Here is a 24156-nt window from a genome sequence, read left to right on the forward strand (position 1 = left end):
CGCAGTTGCAAATGAAACCCGGGATTTGAATTTCCCGGGCTTCATTTGCATGAAGCCGGCCGGCGCCATTTTTAAATGCCGGCTAGTTCGAACCCCGTGCCGCGCGGCTACACGCCGCACGGAGTAGCTAGTTCAGATTAGGCTTCTAATCCGAACTAGCTGTACTCCTCGTGTAGCCGCGCGGCACGGGGTTCGAACTAGCCGGCATTTAAAAATGGCGCCGGCCGGCTTCATGCAAATGAAGCCCGGGAAATTCAAATCCCGGGCTTCATTTGCAACTGCGGATGACTACATTACCCCCGCTAGTTCGAACTAGCGGGGTAGTGTAGACATACTCTTCGTTTCTTTCTGCTTCAGGTTTTTTTTCTCTCTCTCTCTCTAATATAATTAGGCACACAAGACAGAGGAAGAGCTGACATTAGTGACTGAAGAAAGGGATATTTTAAAAAAATAGCCACAAAAAGGATAAAATACTGGAGCCAGATCCTCCACTCCTATTATTGTGAAGCAGCACATACCAGCTGGAAAGCTGTCCTAAATGGGGAGACAGCTTTCCCCTCAACAGAGGGGAATCCCAAGCTGGTGCAAAGCCAGTGTAACTGGCTTCATGTTACCTGTCCCTTCCAACCCATAACATTCCTGGCTTGCATAACATGGCTGGCATCAAATTATCATATTCAGGGCTGCCAGATCTGCCATTATTTTTTGAGGCTTCTTTGCTTGTTCTTCTGAATGAGTGGATGGATAGAGTCAAAAACATTTTCTGCTCTGGGTGACAAAATACCTGGTGGAAACACTACAGCTTAGTGTCAGATCCAAGGCCATTTTGGCCTTCCACTGGGTCAGGATTGGGGGAGCAAAAATAAGACTTACAGCAAGCTGCCTTCTCCCATCCCTTCACTGCTCTCACTTGCATCAAGTATAAGCTCAGGACACACAGCTGAAGTCTGAGCCGAAGTTGTTTACAAAGACTGGGGAGATTCAAGAGAAATACATATATAGTCTGTTCTCCTCTTAATGTGAGAGAGAGACTGGGTGAAACTCTTAGACCCGTGGTCCCCAACATTTGCATGCGCCCGCCAGGTGCTCGGGGCTGGCCTGGCCCCGGGCACATGGCGCGGCGCTTGCGGGGAGCGTCGGCCCCGGGCGCGCGGCGCTTGCAGGGGGGAGGGGGAAGCACCGGCCCCGGTCCTGGGCGCGCGGCGCTTGCAGGGGGGAGGGGAAAGCGCTGGCCCCAGGCGCGCGGCGCTTGCAGGGTGTTTGCGGGGGGCCCTGGCCCCCCGGGCATGTGGCTATGGCGGGGGGCCCCGGCCCCGGGCAAGTGGCTATGGGGGGGCCGCCCCCGGGCGCGCAAGTGTCCCCGCCCCCTGGGGCCCGGCAGGCGAACGGCCACGCCCCCTGGCGCCCGACAACCTCAAAAGGTTGGGGACCACTGTCTTAGACCCTTACCAACTTTTTTCAAAGAGAAAAGAATATATCAACAGGACTCAGCAGTGGCTTCCCTGCCCCCCGCTCCCGGCCACCTGCAACTGTGGGCTGCCCAGCAGCCCAGCCTGTGTGGTTCCCCTTTCCCCCACATCCCTTCAGGCTCAGGGAAGCACTGGAGCAGGGAAGCCCTGGCAGAAACCAGCCATTGGGAGCTGCTTGTTAGAATAACAGGCAGCTAAGAAGAATCACACCCCCTCCCTGGCCTCAGTTATTCATGAAGCACATGGCCAGGCAAGTAGGCTGGCTGGCTGGCTGGAAAACATTTTAAGCTCTGCAGGCAGGCAGGCTAGTTTGGCAGCTGACAAATAAGTCTCTTGGTCATAGCCTGCTTCTGGCACAGCAGTCCTTTCCTGCCCCCCCCCCCATATACCCAACCATCTATCCCCCTCTTACACCCATACCCCTCCCAGATCTGGCACCCTAATCTCCTGCCCCAGATCACAATCCCCTCCTACCCTAGGTCACATCCCAAACCCCTGCAGTCCAATCCTCTGCCCTAGGTCATAACCGCCTGCTTCATCCCAACTCCCTCCTGCACCCCGGTGCCTTACCCTAAGTTCCCTTCTGCACCCAGCCTCCATTCCAGACCCCGCATCTCCTCCATTAATATCATGGAAGAGTGCAACCCTTGAACACTTTCCAAAATCTTGGAGTGCCCCCTCCATCAAAAATTATTGCCCACCCCTGCTCTTAGAGTTGCCAGCTTTCTAAATGAACAAAGCCAGAATTCCTTGGTCTACCCCTTCTCTACACGTCCATCCCATCCACTCCATCCCCTCTCCCTCCGTTGTTCACTCTTCCCCACTATTACTCACTTTCACTGCTTGAAGATGGAGTGAGAGAAGGGTGTGCAGTAACAAAGGGTACGTCTACACTACAGCGCTAGTTCGAACTAACTTAGTTCGAATTAGTTAATTCGAACTAAGCTAGTTCGAACTAACGCGTCTAGAACTAAAAACTAGTTCGAACTAGCGTTTTGCTAGTTCGAACTAGTAAGTCCACATTGAGTGGACTCTGAACAGGGCTTAAGGATGGCCGGAAGCAGTGCCGGCAGGGCATAAAAGGAGGACTTAGAGCATGGAGATGCTGTCTCAGGCTAGCCGAGGGCTGCGCTTAAAGGGTCCCGACCCCCACCCCGGACACACAGTTCTAAGGGGTGCCCCGCTTCCAAAGAAGTTCTGGCTTGGAGTGCCCACACTGGGCACATCACACCACTCGGCCATCAGCCCGGCTGCACTTGCCGCAGGCTGCCATCTGGGGAGAGGGAGTAATTGGGGGGCTGCAGGAGAGCTTCCACCCCCAGAAGCCCGCAGAGCCAGCCCAGTCCTCCCCATCGGGGGCTCGTACCCCATTCCTCCCTCACCTCCTTCCACTTACCCTTCCCTAGCCCCTCTTCTTATTGATGTACAAAATAAAGATAACGTTTCTTCCAACATTGACTCTGTCTTTATTGAAAAAAACTGGGGGACACTGGGAAAAGGAGGTGGGAGAGGGGAAGAGAAAGGCTGGGAGAGGGGAGGGCAACTAACATGATCAGGGGTTGGGAACAGGTCCCAGATGAAGAAAGGCTACAGAGACTGGGACTGTTCAGCTTAGAAAAGAGGAGATGGAGGGGGGACAGGATAGAGGTCTCTAAAAGCAGGGGTTGGGTGGAGAGGGTGCATTCAGAAAAGTTCTTCCTGAGTTCCCATAAAGAAGGACTAGAGGACACCAAAGGAAAGGAATGGGTAGCAGGCTTGAAACTAGTAAGAGAAAGTTGTTCTTCTTGACAAAGCAAATAGTTAACCTGTGGAACTCCTTGCTGCAGGAGGCTGTGAAGGCTACAACTAGAACAGAGTTTAAAGGGAAGTGAGATAAAGTGATGGAGGTTGGGTCCATGGAGTCCTATTAGCCAGAGGGTAGGAGTGGTGTCCCTGCCCAAAGTTTGTGGAAGGCTGGAGAGGGATGGCACGAGACAAATGGCTTGGTCATTGTCTTCGGTCCATCCCCTCCAGGGTCCCTAGGGTTGGCCGCTGTTGGCAGACAGGCTACTGGGCTAGATGGACCTTTGGTCTGACCCAGGACGGCCATTGTAAGCTCAGGGCTCAGTGTCGGGGGTCTCAGTGGACCCCCTTGATTTTCATGCACACCTGGTCCTGGGTGGCCAGGCTGGCAGCTCTCCTGCCCTAGACAGCCACTTTCCTGTGCCTAGTGCGGAGATCGTGGACGAGGTCCACGATGTCCGCACTAGCCCAGGAAGGTGCCCGCCTCTTGCGGTCCAGGGCAAGCTCCCGGGAGCCGCCAGCCTGGTCCCGGCAAGAGGGGGTGGGCTGGGGGGCATCGGGTGGGTGGCTCTGTGCCGTGCCAGGTGCAGGGTCTGCTGGCTGGGTGCTGGCAGGCTTGCACCTGGCACGGGCACCGTAGCCAGCCCGTGCCCCTTTAAGGGGTCCGGGGCCGGGAGGGGGGCATAGAGTTTCCCTGGTGTTGGCCAGAGTGGCCACCAGGGAAACCTGGGGAGGGCTAGCCTCCCACTAGTTCGAACTAAAGGGCTACACAGCCCTTAGTTCGAACTAGCTAGTTCGAACTAGGCGTTAGTCCTCGTAAAATGAGGTTTACCTAGTTCGAACTAAGCGCTCCGCTAGTTCGATTCAAATTCGAACTAGCGAAGCGCTAGTGTAGCGCATAGGAAAGTTAGTTCGAACTAACGTCCGTTAGTTCGAACTAACTTTCTAGTGTAGACATACCCACAAGGAATCTTCTACAAACCATTTTTCACATGTATGGAAACCCATGTATCAGTACTGTTGTTATTTGTGCAGTAGCTACTGGTCTGCCACTGCATCAAGGCTAACTTTTCTGGTGAAGTAGAAGACAAGTATCATTCCTGTGACTCCTACAAGCAACAATGTTGAAGAGGGGAGTTAGGTGTCAGGAATGGCAGCCACTACCATTTCCTTGTCATGAACCACAGAAGCATGTGTAAGGCTCCTTTGGTGTGTTGGAAACCAGAACATAGTAATGCCACATGCTGAACATTTTGACAGCTAGCCTGTGAGAATGTTTCTTGAGACTAGAGAAAAACAAGTGTGGTTTCCCTGGTCAGTTTTCAAGATTAATTTTCAGTGTACAAGTCCATTTGAACATGCAGTCACACAAATGGCTCTAGCAGATGATAATCCCTTAGAACTGGCTACAGCCACTTTCTCCAGGAAAGTACAATTTAAATGAAAGGTGATGAATTCTCTGGACAAACTTTCATGGCTTCCTCCTCCCCCCTTCCACAAAGAAAGTCTACCAGCCTGCAAGCAAATCTTAAAACAGGTTTTCTATAAAAGCAAAAACATCATGGCTTAACTACCTGGTTCACAGACTCTGTGGCTGCCACCATTTCATTGTGCCTTCTGAGAGAAAGTGAAAGTCAGCAGCTGAGATACTAGATTTGCAACAGGAAATGAGGGCAGGGATTCTTGCTTTAAGCAAGGACAATCCCAACCTCGCAGGAGCTGTGAGCTGACATAGCTGAGATTGCACAACTTTCATGGTGTGGAAACCTGCATTAGCCTGAAGAGACCATGACAATTTTGTAAACAAAACACCCCCAGGTCTACATTTGTCCATTTCACAAGCATCCCGATGCAAATCCAGAGTCAGTCTGGGGAAGCTGCTGTGTACACATCTCTCATCTCTACAAAGCTCTGTCAATCTTAAACTATTAGTCTTAAACTATCATTTCCCTGCTACTCCAGAGGATGATGTCCTCTTCCGACTCTGCCAAATTACAGTGTTGCAAATCAGGGGACACACTACGGAAACAGAAACCTCTCATAAAGAAGTGATGTTTCCCCCAAAATATATTGGCAGACTTGTGACAACAGGAGAATTCTCCTGATTTGATTCTCCCGACAACAGGAGAATCAAATTCAGGATCTCAAGTCACTACCAAGAAAATGCTACTTTTCTAGATTTTGCCTAATCAGCAGCTTGCACTAAATCTATTGAGTTTCCTACTGTAGAATACTACTACATAATATTTGTTATCATTAAAAATAATCCCTATACATGTTTTCCCTTTCAGAAACATGAAGGACTGATCAACAGGAGGGACTGGAGGCAGGGCATGGAGCAGAGTAAGGCAAAGCCAGCACAAAAGGAGACAATTTATAGTAGATAAATGGGGAACAAAGCTTTGGCAGCAGTGCCCACAGAACACCAAATATTATTAATTATCTGCACTGCAAATACATTACAGTGCTGAGGGGATCGTGGCTTCACTGTGCAGTGCTGTACAAACATGTTTTGATATTGGGCACATGAGCAATGGTATGTGCCGGCCCAAAATGGCAATACATCCCCTTGCACTGAGTGTCCTACATGTACAAGTTGGGTGTGTGCTAAAAAGTTGGGGTCACCACATTCAGAGATGACTTAGGATTTAAATAATATGGGGACAATATACTATAAATGCTCCAGACATATATTTGCCATGTTGTTTGTAAGAAATCAACCAGTTAAAGATGGTTCTAGAAATGAGGTGAGTTTGCACAATATGCATTTTTAATTATTTTTTTAAAATTAGAACAGTATGTGTTTGTAAAAACTCATTTGCATGCATGTGCTATCTTACCAGTTGTTGCCCCTTTGGACCCCATCCAGCGTATTGAAGCTTTGCATTACTAACTTCAGGTGGATACAAACTCTGGGCGTCCCTGCAAAAAGACAAACAGATACTTTAGCCTCTAGAATTTCATCCTTTACACTTACCTAGTCCCTACTTTGAATTTCTATCTCATCCACTTCCAATGTCAGCTTCTTTGGGTAAAACTTGCTAGTACTTACTACTGAATTTCAATGACTGCTTAATGTGTAGTCAGCACTACCTGTGGCACAAGAGTTGGTATGATCAGCTGACATATCTCTTGTCACTAATATAAGACTGAAATGTATTATTTCTTCCATTAACTAGCCTGAGCCTTAAGTATTAGTGAAGGGAAAGCAAACAAAATAATTGTATTTATCAACACTTGCGATAGCCACAAAGGACAAACAATAATTAGGTCTGGATCACACTGCCATGAGATAATATAATTTCATCTTCTTCTCCCTATGGCTTTTCTGCCTTATAATTTCCTTCAGAACATGATGGTAGGGAACTTTCACATCTCTATTGCTACTTCATAAACTTGGCTTTCAGGGGGAAAGCTGTTTATAACACTGAATCTCAATCTGTTAAAAATAAAATTGAGATGCTTTTTCTGTTTCTTCAGCCGTTACCTTTGTTTTAGAAAAGAACATCAGCAGACATAGCAAATGCAATAAAAAATAATGCACTTTGGTAAATGTCAGGCCTGCATAATGTCATCTTGTCACATGACAGCATGATGTTTCCCATTGTTTTGATGGTATTTATAATCCCAATGCAAATAATTATTTTTGATATTTTGCAGTCACTATTACAACCCTTTTTATTTACATCATAACTCTAAATAAGAATAATAATAAAGCTTTCATATAGTGTTACTCATGGTAGCTCTCAAAGTGCTGTTCAAAGGAGAGCAGAATCATTATTGTCATTTTATAGATGAAGAAACTGAGGCATAGAGCAGCAAAGTGACTTGTCTAAGGTTACACAGAAGGCTGATGGTAGAGCTGGGAATAAAAGCCAGATGCTCTAAGTCTTAAATCAGTGATCTACCACTAGCCCACGCTGCCTCTCTTCTTTTATTTGTATTACTTATTTCCTCCTTAAACATATTGTTTTTTTCTTGCCTCTTTTAACTACAATGAAATGAAAGACAATAATCAGATACCACCAGTTAAATCGAATTATTTCTAAAAATGTGTTCCCTTTTCCCTTTTAGACTGGAAAACACTGAGGCTCCGTCTATACTGCAGGCTTCTTGTGCAAAAAATGTTTTGCGCAAGAGTTCTTGCACAAGAGCACATCCACACTGTCATGTGCTTTTGTGCAAGAGATGTGCTTTTACAGAAGAGCGTCCATGGCACTGTGGACGCTCGCTTGCGCAAGAAAGCTCTGATGGCCATTTTAGCCATAGACGTTTCTTGTGCAAGAAACCCGTTGCCTCTCCACACTGCCTTCTTGCACAAGAGCTCTTGCGCAAGAGGGCTTATTCCACTCGGGGGGGGAGGAATAACTCATGTGCAAAAAGTCCTCTGTTCCAACGGTTTACTGTAAATTTACTTGAGCAAGAACGCGCATGCAGTGTAGACGCTCTGCAAGTTTTTGCGCAAGAATGACCATTCTTGCGCAAGAAGCCTGCAGTGTAGACAAAGCCAATAAGTCCACATGCACCATGTTTTCTGGTTAATGATATGTATTAGGGCCTGATCCCACTCTCTTTAGTTAGTGAAAAATTTATTTTCTTCACTGTGGGGGGATTGTGTATGGGTATGTCTACACTACAAAGTTAATTCAAAATAACAGCAGTTATTTTGAATTAACTTTAATAGCATCTATACACGCAAACCGCTATTTCGAAATAAATTCGAAATAGTGGAGCCCATGTTTCAAATTTGGTAAACCTCATTCTACGAGGAGTAACACCAAATTCAAAATAGCTACTTCGAATTAAGTGCTGTGTAGACACTTAATTCGAAAAAGGGGGCCTCCAGCCCTTCCCAGGGAGCCCTGGTGGCCACTCTGGGCACAACCAGGAAAACTTACTCTCCTCTCCCCCAGCCCCAGAACCATTAAAGGGGTAGACCCTGGCCACAGTGCCTGTGCCAGCTCCAAGCCTGCCAGCCCAGAGCCAGCAGTGGCCACCAGGGCCCCTGATCCAGTGGCCTCAAAACATGAGCCAGCAAGCCACTGGCAGCCAGCCCTCCACCGCTCCCCAGGAGCAGTCTGCCAGCTCTCAGGAGCCTGACAGGGGCTGGAGAAGGTGGGCGCCTTCCTGGTCCAGGGTGGAGATCATGGACCTTATTCAAGTTTGGGGGGGATGCCCCCAATTTCCATGATCTCAGTCCTAGATGGAGGAACACGACCGACCGCCTATGGTAGGATAGCTGCCAGCCTGGCCACCAAAGGCCACATGTGAACCCAGGAGGAGGTTTGCATGAAAGTCAGGTTGGTCCGGCGAGACCCCCAACCCTGAGCTCTGAGCTTCTCCTCCCTCTTATTCCCCTTGCTTCCTCCTTCCAGATCCCTCCTCCCAGGTTTCTCCCACCCCTCTCCCATCCTCTCTCATCCCCTCTCCCACCTCCTTTTCCCAGTCTCCCCAGAGGTTCATCCCCCACCCTAGTTTTGTTCAATAAACCCGGTTTCTATTTTTGAACATACGTGTCTTTTATTTGACATCAGGAAGGAGGGCTAGGGAGGGATAAGTGGAAGGACGTGAGGGAGGAATGGGGCACGAGCCCCTAGTGGGGAGGACCGGGGAGGCTCTGAGGGCTCCTCGGGGTGGACGCTCTCCCACAGGGACTCCTGGATCCTGACAGTCCCCCAACAGACCCCCTGGATGGCAGCCTGCAGCAAGTGCAACAGGGCTGATGGCAATGACCCCACGAGTCGCACCGGCGTGCGCAGGGGCAGTTCTGGCTCCATGTGGCCGAGCGCTGTGGTGTCCCGAGTGCGGGCACTCAGGGCACTCCAAGACAGGACTGCTTTGCTGTCCCTCATCGAGGTAGACAAGCAAGCGGGGTACTCTGAGAACTGTCTGTCTGGGGTGGGGGTAGGGTCCCCTTAAGTAGGGAGCTCAGTTAGCCTCAGGCAGCAGTCCCACACACTAAGTCTTAACCTGATGCCCTGCCGGCACTGGTTCCGGACAGCCTTAACTTCGGTTCAGGGTCCACTCAGTGTGGACGTGCTATTTCGAAATAGCAAAACACTATTTCGAAATAGTTTTTGTGTATAGATGCATTATTTCGAATTAGCTTAATTTGAATTAACTATTTTGAATTAAGTAAATTTGAAATAACACTGTAGTGTAGACATACCCTATGCGAGTATCTATACAGCAATAGCGTTATTTTGAAATTATTTTAACATAATGGGCATCTTATTTTGGTGTTGGTAAACTTCATTCTATGCCAGATAATGTCTTTTCCAAAACAGCTATTTGGAAATAGGGGTTGTGTAAGGTTAGCCCTTCCCACGGTGACCTGCTGCCAACTCTGTCTACACTCAGTCAGTCTCTGTGGGTAGGTCTACACTACCACCCTAGTTTGAACTAGGGTGGTTAATGTAGTCATACGGAGTTGCAAATGAAGCCCGGGATTTGAATTTCCCGGGCTTCATTTGCATAAAGCCAGGCGCCGCCATTTTTAAATGTCCGCTAGTGCGGACTCCGTGCCCGCGGCTACACGCGGCACGGAGTAGGTAGTTCGGACTAGGCTTCCTAGTCTGAACTACCGTTACTCCTCGTTTCACTTCCTAGTCCGAACTACCTAGTCCGTGCCGCGTGTAGCCGCACGGCATGGAGTCCACACTAGTGGACATTTAAAAATGGTGGCGCCCGGCTTTATGCAAATGAAGCCCGGGAAATTCAAATCCCGGGCTTCATTTGCAACTCCGGTTGACTACATTACCACCCTAGTTCGAACTAGGGTGGTAGTGTAGACATACCCTAAAATCCTCCTTTCCCTGGAGCTCTTAAAGCTGCAATCTCAGGGGAAGGGCTTGTGGCACAGAGGAGGCCCTGACAGCCCTGAGCCACCCAGCAGCTGCCACAAATTTGGAAAAATGAGCCAGTCTGCAGCTCCCACCCAACTCTGCACTGCTCCCAGGGAGCAGTCAGACAGTTCCCAAGAGGCATGCACCCAGGGATGCCAGGTGTCCAGTTTTGAACCAGACAGTCCAAACAAATTGAGAAAATATAAATGAGAAAACCTAAATGTCTGGTATTTTCTAAATAAGGTGTAATGTAAATTGTGATGTAATGTCAAGTGTGTCCGGTACTTTTGTTGAAACCATCTGGCAACCCTACATGCACCTTACTGGACTGGTGCAGAGATCCTAGACTTCATTGAGGTCTAGGGCAAGGAGGCAAACCTCCAGGATAGAATACACAGAATACTAGAACTGCAAGGGACCTCGAGAGATCATCAAGTCCAGTCCCCTGCCCTCATGGCAGGACCAGTCACGGTTTATATCATACCTGATAGATGTCTGTAAAACCTGCTCTTGAATATCTCCAGAGATGGAGATTCCACAACCCCCCTAAGCAATTTATTCCAGTGTTTAACCCCCCTGACAGTTAGGAAATTTTTCCTAATGTCCAAACTAAGCCTCCCTTGCTGCAGTTTAAGCCCATTGCTTCTTGTCCTATCACCAGAGGCTAAGGAGAACAATTTTCCCCTCTCCTCCTTGTGACACCCTTTTAGATACCTGAAAACGGCTATCATACCCCCTCTCAGTCTTCTCTTTTCCAAACTAAACACGCCCAATTCTTTCAGCCTTGCCACATAGCTCATGTCCTCTAGACCTTTAATCATTCTTGTTGATCATCTCTGGACCTTCTCCAGTTTCTCCACATCTTTCTTCAAATGTGGTGCCCAGAAATGGACACAATACTCCAACTGAGGCCTAATCAGTGCAGAGTAGAGTGGAAGAATGACTCCTTGTGTCTTGCTCACAACACTCCTGTTAATGCATCCCAGAATCATTTTTGCTCTTTTTGCAACAGTGTAACACTGTTGACTCATATTTAGCTTTGGTCCACTGTGATCCGTAGATCCCCTTCTGCTGTACTCCTTCCTAACCAGTCACTTTGAAGCCTTAAAGTTTTGTAACTAAGTAGTCAGTTAGTTATAATGAATGTATGTTATAGAAAAAGGTTTGGATTAAACTTAAATACAAGATGTAGGCCTCAGACAGGCCAGGCAGCTTTGTTAACTTAGCTCCAGCTGTTTGATGTTAGCATATTGAAGTGAAGAGGCGGAACATTGTAATGCATAGTGATGCTAGTGTTAGATAAAGCTTTGTGATAGAGAGGAGGGTGTTAACATGTTGAAGGACCTTGTTAAAGTGACTAGAAGTACCCTCTTCTGTTCCATGCTGCAATTATGCTAAATATATTGTTTGGGTGAATGACAGAAAGAATGTTTGAGAAGAGATTATTACATGCCCAAATGGTCAGAGGAGGTGCCGGGAACTCAGTCCAGCAACAAACGAGTTGTCAATTGGACTGGAGCAGATTGACCGGCCCTCAAGTTAGTGGCAAGCACCCTTTGATAGTGAACCGATAACAACTTTCACCCTCGAGGGTCATTAACATTTGTATATCAAATGACTGAGAGAACTACCTCCCGATTAGAAGACTGATTGTGATGCGGAGTGACTGATTGTGATGCGGAGTGACTGATTAAGTTTAATAAGGCAAAATGCATAGATTTACATGGAAGGAAAATCCTATAAATGATGGGGTGTCTTGTATAGTTCTTTGGGTTCCTGTCCTGCCAAGTGGAACATCAGTCCAGACTGACAAGGACCCAGATCTTTCCTCGCACCCGACCTATCTGGCCAATGGGTTGGGCCGAGCAACAGACTGGTAACTATTCCATCAGCAGGGCATGGGCGTGGGCGTGTGTGTGTATAAATGCATATGCTACTTTGTTATATTGTCAATAAATGTGGCGTGTTGCCTTATCCCCCTTAAAAAGATCCCGTGTGCTTCTTCTAAGCATAATAACTTCCCATTCGGTATGTGTGAAATGGATTGCTCCTTCCTAAGTGGAGTACTTCGCATTTGTCCTTATTAAACTTCATTCTATTTACCTCATACCATTTCTCCAGTTTGTTCTGATCATTTTGAATTACGGCCCTATCCTCCAAAGCAGTTGGAACCCCTCCCAGCTTGGTATCATCTGCAAACTTAAAAAGTGTTCTCTCTATGCCAGCATCTAAATCGTTGATTAAGATATTCAACAGAACCAGTCCCAAAACAGACGCCCGCGGATCCCCACTTGTTATGCCTTTCCAGCATAACTGTGAACCATTAACTACTCTGAGAACTGTTATCCAGCCAGTTATGCACCCATCTTAAAGTAGCCCCATCTAAGTTGTATTTGCCTAGTTTATTGATAAGGTCATGCGAGACCGTATCAAATGCCTTACTAAAATCTAGGGCTATGTCTACACTACATGTGTTGTTGGAAGAGGCAATGCAAATGAAGTGCTGATTACCATTTCCTTGTGCTTCATTTGCATGATCCAGTTTTGCGCAAGAGGTTTTTGCCCAGAGAGGCATAAGGACGTCACACAAAAAGGGGATTTTGCACAAAACAGACATGTCCACACGGCAAAAACCTCTTGCACAAAAACGGATTGGAATAGATTATGCAAATGAAGTGCGAGAAAATGCTAATCAATGCTTCATTTACATTGCCTCTTCCGACAAAACACATAATGTAGACATAGCCTCGGTATACCACATCCACTGCTTCTCCCTTATCCACAAGACTTGTTACATATCAAAGAAAGCTATCAGATTGGTTTGGCATGATTTGTTCTTTACAAATCCATGCTGGCTATTACCTAACACCTTATTATCTTCCAGATGTTTGCAGATGGATTCCTGCTGCATTACCTGCTGCATTATCTCTCCTGGCAGAGAAGTTAAACTGACTGGTCTGTAGTTTCCTGGGTTGTTCTTATTTCTCTTTTTATATATTTGCCCTTTTCTAGTCCTCTGCAATCTCCGCACCAGACACAGGAACATGGATGTCTATGGCCAGATGGCCAAGAACCTGGCCACCAAAGGACACATCTGCACCTAGGAGCAGCTACAGATGAAAGTCAAAGAGCTCCTCCAGGCCTATACCAGGGCCCAAGAGCACAGTTCCTGCTCTGGGGTGGAACCCTACACCTGCCCTTACTTTGAGGACCTGAACTCCATTCTGAGGGGCAAGGAAGTCCCTCTCTGCCACCCCCAGTAGAGGACTCAGGGCTCAAGATGCCCGTTGTTATCCTCTGGGGGACAGAAACAAGGAGGATGAGGAAGAGGAGGAGGTGGATGAGGCCAGAACCATCACCCTCCTGACCCTCAAGCTGGTACCACACACACTAGATGTGTCCCAGTCATTGTTTGAGGCCAAAGAATCCACATCAAGTGAGTGCCATCAGGTTCCCTATGCATACAGGGTGGAGGGGGCAGGAAGCAAGGGACTAGGACGTGCACCTCACTCAGCCTGTGTGTCTTGGGGATCACGCAGCAGCCTGTGCAGCATCACTGTGGAAACAGCCCCCAGCAGGCTGCACCAGAGGACCCTTGTGCTAATGGCCACAAGGAGTCTGGAGAGGCCTGCCATACTCATGGCACCTGGGTAGGACATCCTAGTCTCTCCAAACACCACCACTAAAAGGAGGCTCGGGATATGGACACACACACACACTCTCAGTGGTGCCGCACATGGCACACAGGCATGCCCGCAATCTCGGGGTAGCATCGACTCCCGGAGACAGGGCGGCAAGGCACAGGAGCATCTGCTGCTCACACACCTCCCTCCCCAACACCCTGTCCCCCTCTCTCCAGGTGGGCAGGGAAACAAGCCCTCTCCCTGCAGGATGTCACCACTGCTGGACCCGGCGGGCGTGTGGCACGGAGGAAAGCCCCAGCTGCCCCATGCCTCCCGCCCCACCTGCAGGATCCCGGTCTGGCCAGCACCTTCACATGCTTGCTTGCCCCCGGGAAATAGTGAGGCTAACCCCCCTAGGAACATCTCCATTTTCCGGCTAGAGCACACATGGCGTTGCCTTCGTTTGAGCTGAGAACTCTCTCTTGGCTCAGAAATGGGGCTAGGTTTCAGGCACAGTGCTTCCTGAGATGACTCTTTACTCCCTGGAGAGCGCGCGCGTGAGAGCGCACACGCGCACACACACACACATACACACACACTCTTTATTCTCTGCATCCAGATCAGTGCAAGAAGGGGGCAGTCGACACCACCCGGGGCTGTCTCCTGAACCCAAGGGACCCGCAGGCACCGGAGACCCATGGATAAGTTCCAGAGGGAGCACCGCGCAGCACCCCGATCCATGGAACAGACCATAGACCGCAGGTGTAGCCAGACAGGAACCCCCCTGTCACATTCATTTTTGCTTGCCTGGAGCATACAGGGCACACAGAGCAGTAAAAGCCTTGAACAGAAGGCCCGGATATGCAGGCTGCTGTGACCCTGGATGGCTGTAAACAGAGATACGTCAATTGCTGACCAAGAGGCTGCCAAGGAGTGCCCTTGACTGAAACCTATATCGATATGAACACACACTGTCCGGGGGAGGAATCTCCCGCCAAGTAAAAAAAAAAAAAAATGTCCAGTACTCACAATTTAGTTCTCTCTCTTGCAAGTGTAAATTAACTTGAAACTCCCTTGTAAGAACTGGCGTCACAAAGACAAACCAACACAATTCGTCATCTTAGATAAGAGAGGATACGGGCCCCTATGGGTATAAAGATGGGTCCAGCATCACATTTACTCTGAGTGTCAATCTACCATCTATCTGCTGGTTGAGTTTGGTGTTTGACCTGCTGAGGTTCCACGGGGATGCCCACCTCGTATTTGTCTTTCCTAGGAATTGAGGGACTGGCTCTGGCTTGACCCGCTGGAGTCAAGAGGCACAGAAAGGGGTAAAAATTGTACCTGGATGTGGTCCTTTGTCTTAAGTGTACACATAGACTTAGAGCTCTTTAAAGATTAAGCTGTCACTTGGTACCATTATTTCTATTTTCTATCTTTATTTTCTTTGTAACCATTTTTAAGATCTATATTTGCTAGCAGTTAAGAAATAGAGCAATAGCTATTGCAACCATATGATTTATAAGCTTCTTTAATAAACCTGTAACTGTTTAAGCTTTAACCTGACTCCTTCAGTTGCTGTAACAGAACCAAGCACAATTTAAAAGAACTTCAGCCAGTCATAAGGGACAGATATAGGAAGAGCTGGGCATTTGGATCGTATCGCTTCCAGGGGACAGATCCGTAGGGACATCTCTCAGCCTTCCCTAGGCTGCCCGCTGCGAAGGGATCCTGTATCCTAGCAGTTAAAATCTGAGATGTAATAAGCTCTTCCTATAAACTCTGGGGTGTCTGTCAGCCCGTTGGCTGCCCTCCTTGACAGGACCCCGGTCCTAGCGGTAAAGACACGGACGTTAACTTCTCGGGGTGCCCTTCAGCCTCCTAGGCTGCCTGCTGCGATGAGACCTTGCGTCTCAGCAGTTAAAGACTTGGGTGTGACACACACACACACACACACACACACACTGCCCTGACCATTGGCTGACAGCAGGCTACAGGAAGACATCCAGCTGTGGCAAGATTCCTGGCGGGAGATGCTGGATCAGGGCCACATCATGGGCACGGTGTGCAATCCCTGGTTACCAGTGTACTGCCTGCTCCTGCCACTGCTCCTCCTGCTTTTCCCCCCACCACAGCTGTTGAGGCCCCCACACCTGTAGCGGTGGGACCTCCAGAGCCAGGTGCCACTCCCAGCCCTGAGCCTTTCCTCACCCCATCTCCCCTTTTCTGCCTCCAAGGTTCTCACCCCCCATTTATCCCCCTCTCCCAGGTTCTTTCCCCAGTTCCCACCTCCAGTTACTTGGACCCCAAATAAAAAAACAGAGTTTGTTTAAAAAAAAGTCTGTTTTATTGTCTCTGCAGGGGAGGGAAGGCAGGGATGTGGGAGGAAAGACAGTGAGGGGCTATGCACATGCCCCTGGTGGGGAGGCCTAAGGGAGAGTCCTTGTGAGGGGTCTTTTTGAGAAACTCTCTCAAGGCCTCCTGGATGTGCACGGCTCCTTGATGGGCCTGCTGGCTGGCAGCCACATGCGACTACTTGAAGGCCCTGTCGATGCAGTCAGCCTTTGCCACTAACCCTGGCAGGAACACCTCCCTCTTCCTCACAAATTATGTGGAGCACACAACTTGCAGCCACTATGTATGGGATGCTCTGCTCCCTGAGGTCCAGCCGGGTAAGGAGGCATCTGAACCGCACCGTCAGATGTCCAAAGGCGCCCTCAACGACCACATGATCCCTGCTGAGCCTGTCATTGTAGCATTCTCTGGAGTGGTCAAAGTGGCCAGTATAGGGTTTCATGAGCCAGGACAAGAGAGGGTAGGTCTTATCCCCCACCATGCACATGGGAATGTCCATGTCCCCAACCCTGATAGTGTGGTTGGGGAAAAAAGATCCGGCATGCAGCTTCTGGAACACGCTCAAGTTGTGGAAGATGCGGGCGTTGTGCACCATCCCCGACCACTCAACATAAGGTCTGTGAACTGGCCCCGATGATCTGTGATGGTCTGCAGGACCATCAAGAAGCATCCCTTCTGGCTGATGTAGACAGAAGCCCGTTGGTTGGGGGCCCGAATGGGGTGGGTGCCATCAATAGCTCCTCTCTCTCACAGTTGGGGAAGCCCAGGTCCACAAAGCCAGTGATGGTGTCTATGTCATCGAGGTGAATGACCATGTGCAGCAGGATTGTGTCGATGGCCCTCACCACCTGTAGAAGGAGACAGACAAACACACATAGAAACAAAGAATTAGAGGGTGGCTAGAGTCCTCAGGAAGTCCCTAAGCCCAACCCCCTCCCCCTCCCCTACACTTACTCCATCCCCCATCAAGGCTTTCTGAGGGTGGGACTGAAAATCTCCTGGGGAAGGGGCTTAACCACCATCCCTATCCCCCATTCTCCTTTTCCTTAGGGAACCCCATTCCAGCAGTCCACCCCTCCCTTGGGACAATAGCCAAGCGCATCATACCTGCATGAGCTGGGCCCCGACAGTCAATCTCCCCATGCCTCGGTAGCTGTCCAGCGTGGCGAGCTTCCGGGGGTGATGGCAACCCACTTCTGGAGGGAGATGACGGGTCTCATGTAAGTGTCCTGTCACCTGAGGGAAGGGGCGAGCCACTCAGAGCTCCAGAAAGGTGTCCTTCCTCATCTGGAAATTCTGGAGTCATTGCTGGTTTCCCCACCGCTCCATGATGAGCCAGCTCCACCAGTTGGCACTGGTGTCCAGACGCCAGAAGCAGCAGTGCATTGTGTGTAGGGAAGGGCAGTCAGGATCCAGCAGTATGAGCCATTCAAGGAGGGCCTCCTAGCAGAGCAGGCGGTTGGATTCCTGCAGGACCTGGGAGGCAGCCTGCAGAAACTGCTGCATGAGGTGCAGCACAAGCTGCAATAGCTCAGATGTAGGTGCCCAGAGGTAGATCTGGCAACATGTCTAGAGAGCTAAGGTGTCCGCAAGGGTAACTACAGCAAGCAAAAGAAAAGGCTCTGCTGTCCCTCAGGAACAGCTATACTGGGGTTTCCCTTTAAGCATGAGCCTCAGGCAGCAGCTCCAGGAAATAACTGCTGTACTGACACCCTGCCTGAAGTGGTTCCAGGTGGCCTTAAATGCAAGTTAGCATCCAATCAGTGAGGATGCTCTATTTTGAAATAGCTAAGCGCTATTTTGATGAGTTTTTGGTGTGTAGGTACGCTATTTTGAAATAAGCTATTTCAGAATATCTCTTCTGAAATTGCTTACTCTGAAATAAATGTGCAGTGTAGACATAGCCTGGGTGTCCCCTTGGCTTAAGCTTTGCAGTGCTGGGGCCTGAAGATACTGGCAACAAAGGCTGTGTCTAGACTACATGCCTCTGTCGTCAGAGGCATGTAGATTAGACACATAGGCAAAGGCAAATGAAGCCGCGATTTAAATGATCGCGGCTTCATTTACATTTACCTGGCTGCTGCGCTGAGCCAACAAACAGCTGATCAGTTTATTCCTCGTGGGATGAGGTTTACCAGGGCTGCCGACAAAGGGCTTTGATGTTGGCAGGGGAGCGTCCAGACTAGCGCACTGAGCGGACAAACAGCTGATCGGCTGTTTGTCGGCTCAGCGCGGCAGCCATGTAAATGTAAATGAAGCCGCGATCATTTATATCGCGGCTTCATTTGCCTTTGCCAAAACAACAACGACGGAGCCATGTAGTTTAGACGTACCCGAAGAGATGCAGAGCCATGTACAGCCTGTTCTTGGATGGGTGCACAACGGAAGGTAGAGTGAGCCTTTCCCTTGTGCGCCTGTCTGGAAGACAGCTAGAATACTGCTGCTTGCACTGCACAAGAACTGCAGGGTCCCAAATGGGGCATGGCAGGGTGTGGGTATAACTAAAGTTGTCACCCTGCTCTTGCCACATCAGCTGGTGGCCTTGTGCTTAAGGATGAACATGGAATCATAGCATCATAGAATCATAGGACTGGAAGTGACTTCAAGAGTGACTGACTCGTCCAGTCCTCTGCACTGACGGCAGGACTGTGCATTATCTAGACGAGGGGCGAGGAACCTTTTTTGGTTTGGGGGCTGCTGACCCACAGAAAAAAAATCAGTTGGGGGACGCATATAAGTGACAAGCAAAGTGAAAGCTCAGACTGAGAAGGAGAAAGACGCTCCCCACATTCCCCTTGCACACCAGAGCCTAGGAGGGCCCCAGGCTAGTAGATTGTGTGCTCCAGCTCTGCAGGTGGGTGGCACAGGGGATAAAGCGCCAGCGCAGGCTTCCCAATACTTGGGGTGGGTGGGAGGGATCCCTGTGCCTCAGGGGCTGGATCCAGACAAGCCAGCGGCCCCATCTGGCTCCCGGGCCTGAGGTTCCCCACTTCTGATCTAAACCATTCCTGACAAGTGTTTGTCTGATCTGCTCTTAAAAATCTCCAAGCATGGACATGCACAATCTCCCTAGGCAATTTGTTCCAGTGCTTAACCACCCTGACAGGAAATTTTTCCTAATGTCCAACCTAAGCCTCCCCTGCTGCATTTTACATCCATTGTTTCTTGTCCTGTCCTCAAGGTTAAGGAGAACCATTTTTCTCCCTCCACCTTGTAACAACCTTTTATATATTGGAAAACTGTTATATCCCTTCAGTCTTCTCTAATCTAAACAAATCCACTTTTTTCAATCTTTCCTCATATATCATGTTTTCTAGACCTTTAATATTTTTAGTTATTTTTCTCTGGTCTCTCCAATTTGTTCACATATGTCCTGAAATGTGGTGCCCAGAACAGGACAGAATACTCCAGGCAATACCTAATTAGTATGGTGTAAAATGGAATTACTTCTCATGTCTTGCTTACAACTCTCCTCCTGCTATATCCCAAAATGATATTAGCTTTATTTTTTGCAACAGGGTCACACTGTTCACTGGTATTTAGCATGAGATTCAACATGACCCCCATATTCCTTTCTGCAGTACTCCTTCTTAGACAGTCATTTCCCATTTTTATTTGTCCTTATTGAATTTCATCCTCTTTATTTCAAACCATTTCTCCAGTTTGTCCATATATTTTAGAAATTTAATTCAATCTTCCAAAACAATTGCAAACTTCCAAGCTTGGTATCCACAAACTTTATAAATGTACTTTTTATATCATTATCTAAATCATTGACCTCTCAAGGTTTCTTCCAGTCCTGTGAGTTTATGATTGATGAAGATATTGAACAGAACCAGGGCCACAACTGATCCCTGTGGGACCCCACTTGATATGCCATTTCAGCTTGTTTGTGAACCACTGAGAACTGCTTCCTGGGAATGGTTTTCCAGTCAGTTATGTACCCACCTTAGGTTAGCGCCAGCTAGGATCTATTTCCCTATTTTGTTTCTGAGGAACATCAAATGCCTTTTTAAATCCAAGTTATATCACATCTGCCACTTCCCCCCTGCCCATCTTCAACACTTGTTACCCTGTCAAAGAAAGCTGTTAAGTTGTTGCCCCCCAATTTTAATAGGTGCATAATGTGTGTTGCTCTGGCATAACATGCATGCCCCCTGTGGCATTCATGCAGTCTATATCCTCCATAGGCAGAATGTCTCCTGGAGCTCTTTCAGGATCAGTGCAAATTCTGCTTCCCTCAGGGCAGGTTTGATTATAATGGGCTTATTGTCGTCCTTATTCACTTTTGAAAGCTAAGAGCTGGGGAGCAAGGAAATGAATCAGTCTATCCTGAGTACTCTGTTCCCATTAACTTCAGTCACGAAGCTCCCAGTGACCACAATGGAGAAGTTCCACAGGTGGTTATGTTTAATTCTAGGGTTACATCCACTTTGGGCTTGTCTACAATATGGAAAAGATGGACTCTCTGGAGGTCGCTCTACTATCGTTCAAATTAGTGGATCTAGTGAAGACCTGCTAATTCAAACTGAGAGGGAGCTCCTTTTGGTGTCAATTGTCCTGCTCCTCATGAAGGAGTAAGGGAAGTCGACAGGAGCATTTGCTCCCATCAACCTCCCACTGTGTGGACAGCCCAAAAACATGATTTAAGATACGTAGACTCCAGTTACATAATTAACATAGCCGGTGTTGCCTATCTTAAGTCGACTTTCCCCTTTAGTGTTGACTAAGCCTTTATGCCTCAACCACTCAGCCATTTTTGTCAAAATTCCAGCAACATGATTAGTCATTTTGGTTACCTCAGCAGAGAGCAGCCTGTGTGTGGCAGAAATGTCACAAGCTGATAAATTATGAGAAATTTCATTGTGATTTACTGAGAGGAAAACACAATTTACTTGTTACAAAAATTACTTAGGGCAATTTTTTTTACCTGTGCCAATAAGATAAGCAACATATTTTAATATAATATTCCCACCCAAATGAACAGACTAGACAAACTACAAGAATCTAAACTCTCATAATACATCCAAGAAGGCACATGGAGCTGACTGATATGCATATCCATTACAACCAATAATTCAGACAAGTCATGTCAGTTCTGCTCACTGCATCATCTTTCAGGAGAGCTAAATTCTGTTACAATGAGAACTGCATCACAAACAAGATTTGGTAGCAGATAGGGGATTGTACAACAAAGAAGGATAAAAACCACCATTCGCTCTGCTGGAAAGGAGCTCTGCTAGTGACAAAGAAGCAAGAGTCATCCTCTGGGGCTCACACTTATTTTTAAAGACAAAACAAATTTCATCCGCTTGAAATTAGCTCCTAAGTTGTTTAGATGGACTGCCTGATGTTTGTGTAATTTAAAAAACAGCAAAACCACTGCTGCAGTTGCTCTTCTGTTCATTCAAACCTTTTGCTATCAACTGCAAAGATAAGAGATAAAATATTATATATACACTGAGTGGCTGAAGGAATAAAAGCCATGCATTCAAAGTAGTTGTTTTCAGTGCTAACCCTTGATTTCAAACCAGCTTGCTCAGTGCAGTGCATCACCACAGCATGGGCCAGATCTTAAAAAAAATAAAATAAAAAAAACCTCATCAGCACAATGGGTCCTGAGCCCTTATGAAAATCCAGCCCCAACTGTGGGTGCCAAGCACCTGGAAATCTGATCCTCAGCTCATTCAAAAATCCCTGTTCAGTAGCTGGACCCCGTTCCTGTAGTATCTGAGTACCTTGCCTCATGCCTGTGAGACAGGGGAAGGCTATTATCCCATTTTACAGAAGGAAAACGAAGGCATAAAGTGACTTGCCCAAAGTTATACAGGAAGCCCAAAGTTATACAGGAAGTTGTTGTCTCCTCAGTCCTAGACTAGCACTATAGCCACTGAACCTCTCTCCTATCTTAAACCTGGTCTACACTTGCAATGGTGCATATAAGCAGATACATGCTGTAGTGGAAGGCAGGCTGCATTGACACTTACTGCAGTGTAGCCACACTCAGCAGTGAAAGACTAGCGCAGGAAGACAGCAAGGAAAGGCTCCCGGCAGCTCTCTGCTGCTGGACATTTTAACTACCCTGAAGTCCACTGTTAAAAGATCTGCCAGAAAAAAAGATAAAATTCTACCCACAACATTTGTAGGTGGAACTGGCTACAATTCTGTATTGTTACTTCAATGGAAAAGCTGTTACTTATCTTCAGATTATTTCAGTTTTGTTTTCCTATTTGAATCCCTACAAAACAAAACTCGCCTTAGACTCACCCAGACATTTCTGATTCTCTCCTGGGTTTCCTGGCTGTTGTACCCCATACCTGCGGTCAAGAGTGCCTTACAGAAGTCGGAATCCCCTCAGTTGTGCTAAACTTTCCCCTGAAACTCTAATGGCGTTGCCTAATTTTTAGGTATTTGTGTGGCGGCCTGGCCAACCAAGCCTTCCTGGGAGCCATTACCTCCTTCTTCTGGTCTCCATTTCTTCCTAGAACTTACTCCTGGGGGAACTCCACACAGAAATTTAAAAATCCTGTGAACAATATTTTAAAACTGCATGTTTTGTCAAACCACCACAATACAATCGGGCAAGTTATTATTTTGGTAATTTAATTAAAATTTTTGGAAGCACTTGTGTCTAATATCCCCTCCCACTAACCCTTCTCAACTCCAGTCTCTGTAACCTCCCAACAGTCTCAGGCATCCCACTCTGTTCTGCCCTGTGCCTCAGCACCTTGCCTATGGGTAGGATGCTGTGAGGAAAGTAGTCACTCCTCCACCCTTTTGTGAGCTGGCTGCTCAAGCCCTCAGTCAAATGCTCTCTCCTCTGGTGCCACATCAGCCCCCAGTGTGCAAAAGGTGCACAGTACCTCCCTGGAAGAATTTATTTTCTATGAAAGAAAAATAAATCTGGAGGGGACATGAAGTCTGCACACACGCAGTGGTGCAGAATTTCCAACAGGAGTACACTGTTATCATTTGCCTGAACATCCCGACTTCTCAGAAGATCCTGTGTTTCTCACAGCTACTCATCTCCAGGCCTTGCAGTTTTTTCTGAACCTTCGCATGGTATGGAATGCTTGATAATGCCTGATGTTGAATTCAGTCTTCGTGAGCTTTTCTATTAGTTAGTTCATACCACGTTTAGTAATGAACTGTTTCCATTATAGATTTATATTTCATTGTACGTTATCCTTTTCTATAACCAAATATTGTACATTTGTCTTCATTTCCAACCAGGAAATCACTGAGAACACTCCCACAAAAGGTTTAATGTGTCCTCTTTTGTCCCTTAAATTTGTGATTGATATTAGTGATTAGGAAGTGATGGAACAATATTCACTGTTTTGAATAAGATATAAGATGGAATAGTGGATCAAACTTTCCCAATGCACCTCAGACTTGACTTGCTTCAACCCTTCTCTAGTAGGCTTAAGTATCTTTAGAAGAGAGACTGCTGAAGTGTTTCAAACAGTCTGGTGAATGTGTACAAGCAGAAGAACTGTGATCACTATAAAGTTAAGCGTATGTAAGATATCAGTAAAGCAAAAGGGAGCACAAAAGACATTGTTGAAGAGATTAAGATAAATAAAAATGTATCCAAGTACACAAAGAACCAAAAGTAGTGACTTGAGAGAGAAGGCAAATCTTTCAAAAGATGAGAAGGTTATTTGACAGAAGGAAAAGACACCGTTGCACACTTAAATGACTTGCTTATTTCAACATACACCAAGGAGGTGAAGAGACAGCTGTCAGAAAGAGAAACACTTCTCAGGAAAGAGAAAATACTGAAGGGAATAAATATTTGTTGGAACAGTTAATCAAGGACTCAAATGATCAGAAAATGCAGCACAAGGCTCAAGGATTCCCCCCATCCCAAAACAAAATAATGTAAGTTTTTATTTTCCACTGTATGTATCTTCCATGATATTTCAGACTCTCTCATTTAAGAGTGTGGGTGTGTGCATACATGAATGTATGTAAGCATACACACCCAAACAGATTTAAAAGATCTTATGAAATAACTAAGCGTTTTATTTTACTCCCCACTAAAGTAAGCCTGACAGTACTTTTCAATGATCAAAAAGA

At 47.4% G+C, this 24156-nt stretch overlaps 1 protein-coding gene across 3 annotated transcripts in view; it reads right to left on the reverse strand.

Moving 5' to 3' along the window:
- Nucleotides 1–24156, reverse strand: part of DPP6 (dipeptidyl peptidase like 6) — a 771331-nt gene that overhangs the window by 168942 nt on the left and 578233 nt on the right. For all 3 annotated transcript variants that reach the window (XM_006129324.4, XM_075922771.2, XM_006129323.5), the window contains exon 7: nucleotides 6092–6173. In XM_006129324.4, the coding sequence (XP_006129386.1) occupies nucleotides 6092–6173 (82 nt within the window). The remainder of the gene's footprint in view (nucleotides 1–6091; nucleotides 6174–24156) is intronic.

The sequence above is a fragment of the Pelodiscus sinensis genome, chromosome 2 (genome assembly GCF_052426305.1).
Source record: "Pelodiscus sinensis isolate ZL-2025 chromosome 2, ASM5242630v1, whole genome shotgun sequence".
Classification (NCBI taxonomy): Eukaryota; Metazoa; Chordata; order Testudines; family Trionychidae; genus Pelodiscus; species Pelodiscus sinensis.